The sequence below is a fragment of the Paramisgurnus dabryanus genome, chromosome 14 (assembly GCF_030506205.2).
Source record: "Paramisgurnus dabryanus chromosome 14, PD_genome_1.1, whole genome shotgun sequence".
Taxonomy (NCBI): domain Eukaryota; kingdom Metazoa; phylum Chordata; class Actinopteri; order Cypriniformes; family Cobitidae; genus Paramisgurnus; species Paramisgurnus dabryanus.
The window spans coordinates 29,558,272-29,571,536 of record NC_133350.1 but is presented as its reverse complement, the minus strand read 5'-3'; the positions used below and the strand labels follow the sequence as shown (position 1 = coordinate 29,571,536).

Genomic DNA, 13,265 nt, shown 5'->3' with positions numbered 1-13,265 from the left:
GGCATGGAGTCAACCAACTTGTGGCACCTCTCAGCTGTTATTCCACTCCATGATTCTTTAACAACATTCCACAATTCATTCACATTTCTTGGTTTTGCTTCAGAAACAGCATTTTTGATATCACCCCACAAGTTCTCAATTGGATTAAGGTCTGGAGATTGGGCTGGCCACTCCATAACATTAATTTTGTTGGTTTGGAACCAAGACTTTGCCCGTTTACTAGTGTGTTTTGGGTCATTGTCTTGTTGAAACAACCATTTCAAGGGCATGTCCTCTTCAGCATATGGCAACATGAACTCTTCAAGTATTTTAACATATGCAAACTGATCCATGATCCCTGGTATGCGATAAATAGGCCCAACACCATAGTAGGAGAAACATGCCCATATCATGATGCTTGCACCTCCATGCTTCACTGTCTTCTGTGGCTTGAATTCAGAGTTTGGGGGTCGTCTCACAAACTGCCTGTGGCCCTGGACCCAAAAAGAACAATTTTACTCTCATCAGTCCACAAAATGTTCCTCCATTTCTCTTTAGGCCAGTTGATGTGTTCTTTGGCAAATTGTAACCTCTTCTGCACATGCCTTTTTTTTAACAGAGGGACTTTGCGGGGGATTCTTGAAAATAGATTAGCTTCACACAGACGTCTTCTAACTGTCACAGTACTTACAGGTAACTCTAGACTGTCTTTGATCATCCTGGAGGTGATCATTGGCTGAGCCTTTGCCATTCTGGTTATTCTTCTATCCATTTTGATGGTTGTCTTCCGTTTTCTTCCACGTCTCTCTGGTTTTGCTCTCCATTTTAAGGCATTGGAGATCATTTTAGCTGAACAGCCTATCGTTTTTTGCACCTCTTTATAGGTTTTCCCCTCTCCAATCAACGTTTTAATCAAAGTACGCTGTTCTTCTGAACAATGTCTTGAACGACCCATTTTCCTCAGCTTTCAAATGCATTTTCAACAAGTGTTGGCTTCATCCTTAAATAGGGGCCACCTGATTCACACCTGTTTCTTCACAAAATTGATGACCTCAGTAATTGAATGCCACACTGCTATTTTTTTGAACACACCCCTTTCAACTAATTCAACTAATTGCCCAATTGCACAGCCTTAAGAGCGTGCATATCATGAATGCTGGGTCTCATTTGTTTTCTGAGAATCTACTGAACCTACTGGTAACTTGTTTGCCACGTAGCAATAAAAAAATATACTAAAAACCTTGATTATTCTGGTTAGTCACATTGTACTGCTATTATTTTGAACAATACTGTATATATATATATATATATGAGATTTAATAGGAGGGTTTGTGAAGTGCGTGTCGTTAACTCAATCCTTCACCCTTTCTACGTTAGTGTTGGACAGTCTAACTCATTTCTGTGAAGCGGTTCTTTTAGTCAGTTTGTTTTAAAGAACCAGTTAAAAAATAGCTTCACCAGTTATTTTACATTATCATTATACATTTTCAAAATCATAACGCCATTTTTCAAGAAGCACAATCATTTTGCTGAACTATAAACACTATTCCCTTCTTTTAACAAATGAGTCAGATTTGGTGAACTGTTACTTCAAAACTTTGCACACAAATCCCTACTGAAAACAAATTGCACTGACATATCTTAAAATACATCAGTGCCCTTTATTTTCCCTCAAAATGCACACAATGTTTTTAGTAAGGCATGTTTGTTAAAACTAGTTATATTTCCCAATTAAACTAAAGCCTAGACCTGGCTAAAGCTAATTCCTGTACAGGAAACCACCCCTTCGAGTCAAAATCAAACACATATCAATCATATCCTTTAATAGATATATAAAAGGGCCTGAATCAGTTCACTGAACTTTGGAAAAATGGATCCACAGAGAAATGAAGGAATAGGTCGAGGTGAATAATCATCTTCAGAGCCTTCAGGGAGGAAAACAGACAGGTGTACCTACAGTAAGACTGCTCTGTACAGTAACTTTAGAGTGCATACACTGTTGGACTATGCTACTGGAATAAAGAAATGCATCAAATTGCAGGGCGCCACACTTCAGTGGTTCTCGTTATATTGGTCTGACAGAAGTTTCTTTGTATTGATTGGGCACTCTTCCTCCTCAACTTCCCCTCTCTTATGCGGGGTCCCACAAGGCTCTATTCTTGGACCCATTTTATTTTCACTTTATATGCTGCTTATTTGGTCTATTATGAGCAGGCATAATATAACTTTCCATTGCTATGCAGATGATTTGCAGAATTTATTTGCCCTCTCCAAACAGATTAGACATAATTTAGTTATACCATATCATATAAAGAACACAAGACTTTATTCATGATATTTTATTAACAAGCAATCTGCAAAAAAGTTAACCTTGAATGCAAGATGTTTTTGTATAAGATAACTAGTCATGACAATTACAATGGTGAAGTAGTGCACTTAATAATAACAACAACACTACAAGTGCACTACATATTTCTTTTGCTGGTTATGACAAATAAGAGAAAGATGGTATCAGTATTTCAAAAATAACCCAAACAAAATCCTGCACATCCTTCCAAATTAAATCCATCAAGGCAGCAAAAAACCCATCATCCTGACAATGGCATACCAAACATCATGAATTCATGTTTTAAATTATACATAAGAACAGCCATACATTACAACATACTTTTGATATACGTGTTAAACATGAATCTAATCCTCATCGTCACTGAGTACTCGCTGATATTTGCGTTTGGCTGGAGCAGCATGAGGAGTCTTGTCATGTGACTGAATGTCACTTTCAGATGTTAGCTTGGATGAAGAATCCCCATCTGTAAAAAGTGTTAAAAAACATATGTAAAAACACCCATACATGCACACATATATACAGAGAGAGAGAGAGAGTTTTGCATATCATTGCAATTTCTTTGATGGAACTCTAGATGAGGTTTTTAAAGATGTTGTACCTTCCTGATCATCATCATCGTCACTGTCCAACACTCTGCTTCTCTTCTTTGAGCTCAACCCTTCACTACGATCACTGAAATAACAAGATCACATCTATTGTCAGTATTTGGTGTGAATCTGCACAGACTTTAAGCACAAGTGTATGTGATTATGTTGACTCTACCCATGATCCTCAGTTCCAGTATTTTCCTCACATGATGTCCCATCTTGAAAACAAAAACAAATAATTTCCATGGAAAGCAAACATTACTAGAGTCATTTAATGACATATTTGAACTAACTGTTATATAAAAACAGTCAACATCAGCAACTAAGTAAAATCCATGCTCACCTTTCGACTGAACAGATGAATGTTTTCTTTGTCGTGACAGCAGCAGAGCTCTCAGCGCTTGAGATCGTAGCTCTTCATTATCTGTATTGTCCTCCATTTCTACTGCTGAACTGTTTTCTGTACTCTGTGTCTCAATATCCCCATCAGCTGAAGTCTCTTCATATGGGTCAAGAGACGCCGCTAAACGCCTCAGATGAGAAACATTCAGACTGGCAGGAATCCTCCAGAAAGACTCCTGGTAAAGACGCATTCATGCATTTGTGTATAGTGAGCAATTTTATTAGTGTAAGTACAGACAATAAACCATAAATAAGTGACCAAAGAATGAAAATCCAAACCAACCTGCCCGTCTGCTGGTGCTCGGATCCCAACTTTACCCAACAGTTTTTGGAAAGTCCTATTCTCCATTGCTTCCTCGTTCTCCTCCGTCAGAGGAACCAGTGGTACAGGATGAGAAACACCTGAAGAAAGAAACTTGACATTTATAATTCTTTTACATATTTTATCCTTTAAAGTCGTTGTTGAATGCTTTATTCTGATTCTGATTCTTTTTCAATAAATGCAACCTGGTCTTAACATAACCACCAGAGCAATGTTTGTGGTAACCATGATATAAACTAAATAATTGACTCTGGTCCTTAATTTTTCAGCGATAATGCACACACATATTGTAATGGCATTACCACCTTGGGTGTGCATTATTTTCAAATAATTAAATGATCCATCGTCAATTATTCTTTACTTATACCACAGGGCTGTTGAATGCTGTATTCTGATTGGCTGAGAAATGTTCCGTGGGTATGAATTCATTTCAGATAACACCTTACTTGTCAAATATCTTAAAAATAATGAAAATAATGCGGTGTAACCACCTTGGGTGTGCATTATTTTCTTACAATTCAATGGCCCGTCGTCAATTATTCCTTAAATATTTAATGTGCTCTCTGTTTGTAACACCACAGAAAAATAAGATATTAACCACCAAGCCAAATGTAAAAATTTAAAGAAAAACCCCGTTAATGAAAGATTTAAAAAAAAATCTGTGAAAAATAGGTAGGAATCGTTTAGGGGCGGGCCATGCTTGGTGGTTCCAGTGCAACAAAGGCACTGTTTTAGCCGCGCCCAAATTATCCCGAACACAAAAATGTGATGCGTTCTGGGACTACCCATTGGATGTCAAGCGGAAACATTTTCAGAAACATCAAAAAATAAGTTGACCGTCAATTTTTTGTCAAAATTGTGTGTTCATCTTGTCTATCAGCTCTAAAAATATCAAGGCAAATTTCACTTGTTTAGTGCAGTAAAATAGGCATTTATAAATAGCAACAAGCAAGTATACAATCTATATTGTAGGAAGGAAAATTTTCTATTCAGCAATATTACAACATATTATAGCTCACATCCATCTTTCATGATAATAAAAAATATGAATAATGCTATTATTCAAGCAGCAATTGTGGGGTCAAGCCAACAAGGGCACGAAAGTTGAGTTTGGGTGAACAGTTTAAAGAACTTCCCCCCATGTCTCTACAATGTTATGATGCTGAGATATAGGAGTTGCAAAATGGTACTCGGATACCAATTAACTCCCTAGCAACCTAACAATGATTATACTTCAAGCCAATAATCCATGATAAGTCATGATTGTAAATGATGCAAGTTTGCAGTAGTTTCAAGCAAAAATAACCACTTTCCAAATCTCGAGATCACTAGGTGGCGCTACGGCAAAACTGTCCAAGCACCCTAAGTTCCTGCCTACCATCAGAAGTACCAAGTGGTGTGTAAATACACTCAAGTTTGGTGAAGACAAACAAGAATTGGCAAATTCACACGAATTCCATAACTTTTTACAATAAGTGTCTCTAGATGCTACACACTGATTTTCACAAAAATCAGACAAAAGGATTAGGATGAGTTTGAAAAAGTAGCTTTTTTTAAATAATTCAAAATGGCGGAAAAATATTTAGATGAAGAAAGAAGGAAGTAGAAAGAAAAAAAGAGGAAAAAGAAAAAAAAATATGGACTTTATGGGTCATAAGTTAAAATCAAAAAGTATGTGAAATTTTAGACTGTTGGTGGCGCTAGTGGATTTGAGAAAGAGACTACAAATTTACTGATAACTTTTTGGACTGACCTCTATCAGTGTGCCAAATTTCATAACTTTCCTATGAAGCTTTTATGGGCTGCCATAGACGTAATAGAAGAAGAAGATCCTAAAAACCACATGTGCTTTAAGAAATGCAGTTTTCAATTTCCCCCATGAACAGAGATAATCTCACCTTCCTCCTCACGATCATCAGCAGTTCTGTTGAGTGAATTCTGTAGCCAAAGAATAGGACCTGACAAACCTGTTAACAGACAAACATCAGCAATCCTTCTTTTAAAAGACAAACAATCTGAAAACAATGTCTGCTCAAGTACCTTCTTGTCGTAAAGTCTGAGCCATTCTTCTCAGATTCTGATTTCTCTCCAGAACGCTTTCAGATCTGCTTCTCTGTCCTTTACTCGCCAAAACGTCAGCATGCTCCTCACTGTCATCTTCATCATCATCATCTTCCTCAGATTCTTCCTTCTCTTCCTCATCTCTCTCCATGTCTAACTCCTGCTGCTCTTCTGTCAAACTGAAGAAGTCTTCCTCTGTCTGAGAAATGAAACGCGAACTCATTGTTATAAATCATTTTTGAAAAGTTGTCCAGACGTTTGTTTGTGACATTGACTCTGTATGTAAATGTTGATTAACAAACCATTCCTTTCTTCTTCTGAGGAGCATTGCGTTGTCTTTTCTTGTAAAGTTCCTTGCGATCGGACACAAGACCCATACTGAGGATCTTGTCTACTACACGCGCCCTTGAACGTTTGGCAGTGATGCGCTTTAAAATGTTTCCCAACACATCTGTGGATAAAACAGAAATTAAAAATGACATCATGTTATAGAGTTTGACCAATGACATTTTTATCACTCAAGACTTCAAATTATGATCCATGTAGTTGTTCATAATTATTTGATGAGGACATAACCCCTTAAAGGTGCTCTAAGCGAATTGACGCGTTTTAGACCATAAAACATATTTTGTTACATACAGCAAACATCTCCTCACTATCTGCTTGCTGCCTGTCCGCTGATCAAACTGTAAAAAAACGCGATCTCTGTAGACAGCCCAGGCTTCACAAACGGCAATAACAACACAGTGGCCAAACCTACAAACAGAAAGTGAGGTATTTTTGTGCTTGTCAATGACAGGCATAATCCATAATTTTTCTGCGCAAATCTGCAGGAGCTGTTAGATCTGATGATGACTTTAGGCAAGTACTAATCATAAACTAATGAAGAGTCATCATTAACTACAGCTTTAGGGTACCACCCCAGTGACAGAAAAGGTAAAGCTTTGTACTTTTATGCAGTACATTAATAAAAATGACTTTAGCTGGGTTTTAACAGACTGGGTCACACATATTATTATTTCCCTAAGATGAATCAAGGGCTTTTTACAATGCACTTAGCCCCGGGATATCTGCATTGTAAACCCCGCTTTTAATCCTAGGTTAACCCTTTGTAATTTTTAACCCTTTGTAACCCTTTGTACACACTTTGTAATTTGAACACTGACATTCGGTGCCAAACGCATGCAGTGTGAAATGTGAAACTGAAGGGCAGGTACCTCATATCCCCATCGGTGTACTGCAAACACCTGAAATAAAGTAAAAGTGACATCCCAGGAGGCTTTAAACAGCCAAGAGAGATTTACGTTGCGACCTGTTCTGTCACTGATGTGGAAGTGCGAGACAAGCGGTTATTTAAAGCGACAGCACACGATTTTAATTCAGTCTGTTTGAATTATTTTTTATCCAAACATGACTGTTGACACCACAAATACGCAACTGACCTATAGCTAAGCCACGCCCCCTCCACTCACTAGGACAAACAATCAACACTGGTGACAGGCGCTATGGCAGCTGTCACAGTAGGAGACATTTCACAGGAGGCAATTGATGATTTTTGGAGACAGATTAACTATGCATTTGTAGGTTTATATTAATCGTTTTATTGAAGTTCGATGAAAAGCTTCAGCTCCAGGCAAAAGGTCACAGCGTAAACGCGATAAACCGCATCTCGTTGCCATCATGATCAAATTAAATATGTACAGGCACACGTTTCCAGGAAAAGCATTTTTACCATCTTTACTAAAAGTACTTATCCGTTAGTTTGGTGAATCATTCAGCACAACATTGCTATTACAAATAACATTTATTATCTCGGTTATTTACAGATCCGTTAATGAAGCTAAGTGACATGATGTACAACGCAGCTAGAAGCTAACGTTAACGTTTTCTAATGTTAGGCTAACGTTACGTTAGAGATGTTAAGGATAACGTTCAAATACGTTGTTGATTTAGCTTAGATGTAGACATCCTTGTTTAACCCTCTGGGGTCTAAGGGGTTTTTAGGGCCCTGGGGAAGTTTTGACATGCACTGACATTTGTGCTTTTTTCAGTTGCTTAAAAACATATTAATGGCAAAAGTCTCATAACACTGTGTTCATCACAAACTGGGCTACAATATCATATAATCAACATGTATGTACATGTTTGTATTTTTGAGAGAAAAATGTTTATGCGTGGTTTTTGAAAAAGCAAAATTTTTAAGTCACTGATATAACTCCACAAAACTCATTCTTAACATGTTTCCCAAGACTTTCCAAACTGGATCTAGTAGTCTAGAGTTTTTTCTTCAAAATGATGTGAAAATCATATGGCCTACTCAATCACATAAAGCAAGATATTGATTTACAATTTCTAAGACACTTTTGCTTGAGAGAGGCCGTATGCGTGGAGGCGGGAAAGCTCCTGAATAATCAGTGATTGACAGCTGAGAGACAAAAGAATTGAATAATGAGCCTTGTGGGGATGTTCAACAGGAATGTAACTACCTCTGTAGTAAAACCATGATAAGGTTTACTTTTCAATATAATGTAAATAGACACACACACACACACATTATATATATATATATTTCTATTGAAATATTTTCTATTCATTTCACAAGTATAAGTTACCTTTTAAAATCCATGGTAGCCTAATCCTGGTAAAGATACTGTTTGGCCATCGTAAAATGAACACACTTCAACACAGGGTTAGTGTTTGGTTGGCCAGCGAGAGGTTTACTTTTGTGCAGTAAAAAGCTCAAAAGAACAACTGCCTATCGTTGTCTGGACTCCTATTTGTGTTTTTGTAATCATTATAGTAGAAACACAACCAGGGACACGCGTGATAAACTTATCAATGTTTGTTTACAGCCGCCGCCATTACCTCACGTGTTGATCATGAAAGCAGTGAATGTGTGCACATGCAAGTGATCCTGTGTTTAATAAACTTGCTGTGCGGAGATATGACGCAACTAAATAAGGATTGTACTGTTTGCAATCGCGTATTTTATAAGAATACCAAAAAGCGCGTCGAGTTTCCTGACTCGCGTGTTTGTGTATGTGCGTTCCCGTCGCCTCAGCTGTTTGACGGAAGACAAAGAAAACACTCGCGTCTGGAGATACTGACACACATCCGCAAGTAAATAAGGATTTATATGTCGGACATCGATCCCGTCACACTGACGAAGCACACACACTCGCGTCTGTCTGGAGATTTAGGCGCGAGTAAACAAGTATGTGATGTGTGCAATCGCATCTTTTATAATGATACCACAAAGCGCTTCAAATATGAGGCATTGTGTGTTTGTGTGTGCGTTTGGACGTCGATCGAGTCACACTCGCGTCTGGAGATAACTTTAGTTACAGTCACGAGTAAACAAGTAGATGTCATGTTCCCTGGTTTAGAAACAGTGTAAAACGTGAAACAGATAACCCAGGATTTCATTAACGTGGTGTTTAGAATAAACCAGAGTTAACTATTTCAAGTGTGAAATGTTTTCTACATGTCAACCCTGTTAAATTAATGTAAGTGAACACAAACCATCAGAGTCTCTATACTCCTGAAAGAGCATCTGAAGTTCCTCCTCCTGTTCTTCAGTCCACAGCACAATATGTGTTCCCTTCCTGAAGAGATTCAGAGAGGTGTCAAGATTCACAAATACTGTAACTGTATGCGAGTAATGATCATAGACACTACTGTTAAAATAATATTTCACTCAATCATAAAATCATATTATAGATTTAACATAAGATCTGCACCTCTCTTTCTTTAAATCCTTCACACTGTCCACCAAACCCAACGTCACCATCTGAGAAACCACCTCACGTCGTGTACGGCTGCTGCTCAACAACTGGATCAGTGTCTCCACTATATCTGGCACTGACAAAGAAATCATTCAAAAGAAAAAATATTAGAAAATATTCAAACAAGAGTTGAGACCGAGAGATGTTGTGGGTGGATGCAGTCTCACCTCCAGAGTTCTTGTGCTCTTCATACAAGTGCTTAAGCTCTTCTTCTTCCTCAGGTGTCCACCTGGATTTTTTCTTGGAGCCCTCACTAAACATGGACATATGAAACAAAATATTAAACATCGTGAAGTACTTGTGAATGAAAGTGTAGTGAATGAGTCTTACCCATCTTTACTATAGCCCTCGGTCATGTCTCTCACAGCACCCACATTCTTCCAGAAGAGCATCTCCACAAATGCTTTGTTATTGTTAGCAGCAAACGTGAAAAAACGGTTAAGAACAAACTTTGTAAAAGTGACAAGCTCCTGTCAGAAACAAAGACAGAAATATTAATGATTACCTAAATAACTTAAACAGAATCCAGCTCTTATAAATAAAGGCACTTCATTGGTAAAGTGTGTTGTCACCTGATATGCGGCCGCTGCCGGGTCTTCCAGAATCTTATTAAATAAGTAGAAGACAGAGAGCTGATAAAATAATGCATCCATCTTCAGATCTACCGCCAGTCTATGGAGTAGGCGTATGATGCAGTGGTTGGTATGAGGAGAATTTTGGGAATATGAACTCAGCAGGATGAAATATGGACGCACAATGTTTGGGTTGGCAAATCTGTCAAACAGAATGCAAAAATAAAATTTTAAACAAACACGAATCATATTTTTAGCTCTGCAAATGTAGGGTTAATTCAGTGTGATTGTGACACTTTATGACATTCATCTCAATGTTTCCAATGGTCCCACAAAACCTAAATCCAACTTCTAGACATGTATAACAATCTTTCTTTAGCCAAATACATTATATTAAATAATATACTGGCTCTCCTTTGCTTTATAATGACTCTAAACAGGGTTCAATGTTTTCAAGCTCCTAAAGCGCATCTATCTATCCATCAACTCTTTCCCCACCATTGAGGAGTTATCTCGTCAATCTGCAATACCGCTATTATCCACCAGGCGCTATTCCGCAACTTATAAAACCGAAGTATTGCCCTAGGGCAGGGGTCGGCCACAGGCGGCCCGCGGGCCAAGAGTGGCCCGCCAGCAATATTTTCTGGCCCGCCGGATTATTTTGGAAGTCCGTTTTTTTATCAGACTATTTTTATTTTACAATAACACTTTACAAATATGGCTCCTATCATTCCTTCATTCGTTTTTTTTTTTTTAAATTTAAACCAAAAAGAAAATAAAGAAAAACGACTTGTTTTTCTTTTATTTATTTTCTGAACTAAAATGAAAAAAAAATTTCTGATTGTGCGCTCAGATCAAAAATAGAAAAAATTAATGAAACGGGTTAAGACTAATTTTTATTTAACACCTTAGCAGACATATACCAATGAAATAATTTTAAACAGATCAGGTACTATTGTGGTAACAGATTACAGCCGTTTTAATAATGGTTTGAATAGCAACCATGCGCCAGTTTTATTTGCTTACACTCCGACTTTTGAACTTTTTTCATTATTATTTATTCGTAATAAATAATATGTATTACCTGATAAAACATATTTGCACTAAATGCTGCACAAAACTCTTCCACTAGCCTACTTGAGAAAAGCCGTAGCCGCGCGGCGATTTCCCCGCTGCATACTGTATGAAACGCCCAAAAGGATTCATGCGGCGCATGATGAAATTTTAAAGTATAAAGACGGTACCGGAACTTATAGGGGTACCTATACTTTGGACGTGTGGTCTGACTGACGATAGCCCTCTCTTGACAGCGTATCCGCACTTCATTCTGACCACCTGTACAGCTTTAGAAGCTGTTTGGTACTGAAACCATTGTCAGCCAACAACATTATTTTTTGTGCAAGTATGTTTGAAATAGTTTGGCAGAAAGCTTACTTCATTTGTCAGTAGGGCAATATGGTTTCCGTTTATGTTGGTTAGATATTTGAGTGATAGGCTTTGTCCTATTTAATTTATGTTATTTATATTTCATAATTTTTTCTGTGACTTTTTTCTCTGCTGACAGTACAATGTTAAAATAATATTTATATTGACACGAACACAATTTTTGTATAGCATTTATAATTGTTATAGGCTACTTAATCTCTCTCTTTCAGTTAGAGACATTTGAATTTGAGATTCTGGAAACGAGATTTAGGTTTTGTGGACCCGTCAGGTCGGGAAATAAAGCGTGTGAACACAAAGTGTATTTTAAGCGTTGCTGAACAGAAACTTGTATTAGCTGGCGAAAAAAAAAAAACAGTCTCGCGCAGACCTCTTTACACACCTTAGTTGTGTATGTGTGTCTCCTGAATAAATGATAATTAAAAAAGGAATAAAGTTCAAAAGCCCGACTGTGAGAGACTTTTATGGGAGCATAAATGCCTGTAAAATGTTACCACTAGTACTTGAGCTGCTTAAAATGATTTCATTGATATATATGCCTATATAGTAGGGCTGGGCAAAAAAATCGATTTTTCGATTAATCGTTCTTTAAAACGTGGACGATTCAGAATCGATTCTCAAAGAGCAGAATCAATTTTTTTCTTTCATATTTATGTCTGCAAACATTCAACGAAAGATTAACATTAATCGAAATCGTCTTCACTACATGTCACCCTCTTTTTTGCCTAGCGCATGTTACCAAGGAGCAAGAGGCAAGCCTGTCATTCATTCAGTGCTTAAAATGGCGGTTTCAGGTGCTTCGTCAATTTTATTGATTACCCACTTGTAACCTGCTGTTCACTGTTCTTTTTATTAATATAGTATTTGTATTAAATCTATATCCATTGAGTTGAATAGAGTTTAAAACCGGGCCGAGAACCAGAATCGAAAATTGAATCGAAATCGAATCGATTTGGCAGCTTGTGAATCGAAATCGAATCGATCTGGAAAATCTGAATTGATACCCAGCCCTACTATATAGGTGTTAAGTTCAGGAATAAAAAAACAAGTTATTTTTTCATTTTTTTTTTGTTTATAATTTGAAAAAAACGATTGAACGAATGATACACGGACCCATCATATTCCATGATTATAGGCCTATTGCAGGTGCAAACAGACAAAGAAACAGCAGAACAACCATGTTTTAAGCAATTTTTAATGCCATCTTTCGTCTTTTAAATAGAAAATAAAAACAATGTTGCTTGACAAAAGATCAGATTAAATTCAAAATGTAAAAAAAATTCAGCTGCCCCGCCATCTACTGGATAAAAAAAAATATTGGCCCGCGACCAAAGTTACTTGCCGAACCCTGCCCTAGGGCAAACAGCTGTATGTCCGTGTATGTTTTAAAGATCGCTCTGCATCTCATCTCTATCAAAAGTTCTCACAGAAATTGGAATTATCTCAGCTTTTTGCTCAAAATTTGGTGTTTTTGATGAAACCTACACATATTTGAGAGGTGATAAAAACAGAACAAATGAAGGTAGGATGATACTGATTTTTTTGTTTGAAAGCAGAGGGTCTGTTCTTTTATTTCATATATTGTATGTTTATATATTTAAAAAGGAGCATTTTCTGGAAGGCATTAAACTTTTGTGAAAATCATCTCTAATAAAAGCCCTTTACATAAATGCAATTATTTCAGCTTTTTGTTCAAAATGTGGTATTTTTGAAGACGCTTACCCATATTTGAGAGGTGATAAAAAGAGAATTAATGAAGATAGG

At 37.2% G+C, this 13,265-nt stretch overlaps 1 protein-coding gene across 1 annotated transcript in view; it reads right to left on the bottom strand.

The window, feature by feature from the left end:
- Positions 1-2,284: 2,284 nt before the first annotated feature.
- The window catches only part of timeless (timeless circadian clock), a 31,781-nt gene continuing 20,800 nt past the window's right edge, over positions 2,285-13,265 (bottom strand). The window contains exons 19-31 of the mRNA XM_065241929.1: positions 10,059-10,260; positions 9,817-9,956; positions 9,654-9,739; positions 9,442-9,562; positions 9,224-9,306; positions 6,004-6,152; positions 5,681-5,900; positions 5,539-5,607; positions 3,602-3,720; positions 3,260-3,494; positions 3,092-3,134; positions 2,928-3,001; positions 2,285-2,792 (exon numbers count right to left, since the gene is read on the bottom strand). Of these exons, the coding sequence (XP_065098001.1) occupies positions 2,674-2,792; positions 2,928-3,001; positions 3,092-3,134; positions 3,260-3,494; positions 3,602-3,720; positions 5,539-5,607; positions 5,681-5,900; positions 6,004-6,152; positions 9,224-9,306; positions 9,442-9,562; positions 9,654-9,739; positions 9,817-9,956; positions 10,059-10,260 (1,660 nt within the window). The 3' untranslated portion in view covers positions 2,285-2,673. The remainder of the gene's footprint in view (positions 2,793-2,927; positions 3,002-3,091; positions 3,135-3,259; positions 3,495-3,601; positions 3,721-5,538; positions 5,608-5,680; positions 5,901-6,003; positions 6,153-9,223; positions 9,307-9,441; positions 9,563-9,653; positions 9,740-9,816; positions 9,957-10,058; positions 10,261-13,265) is intronic.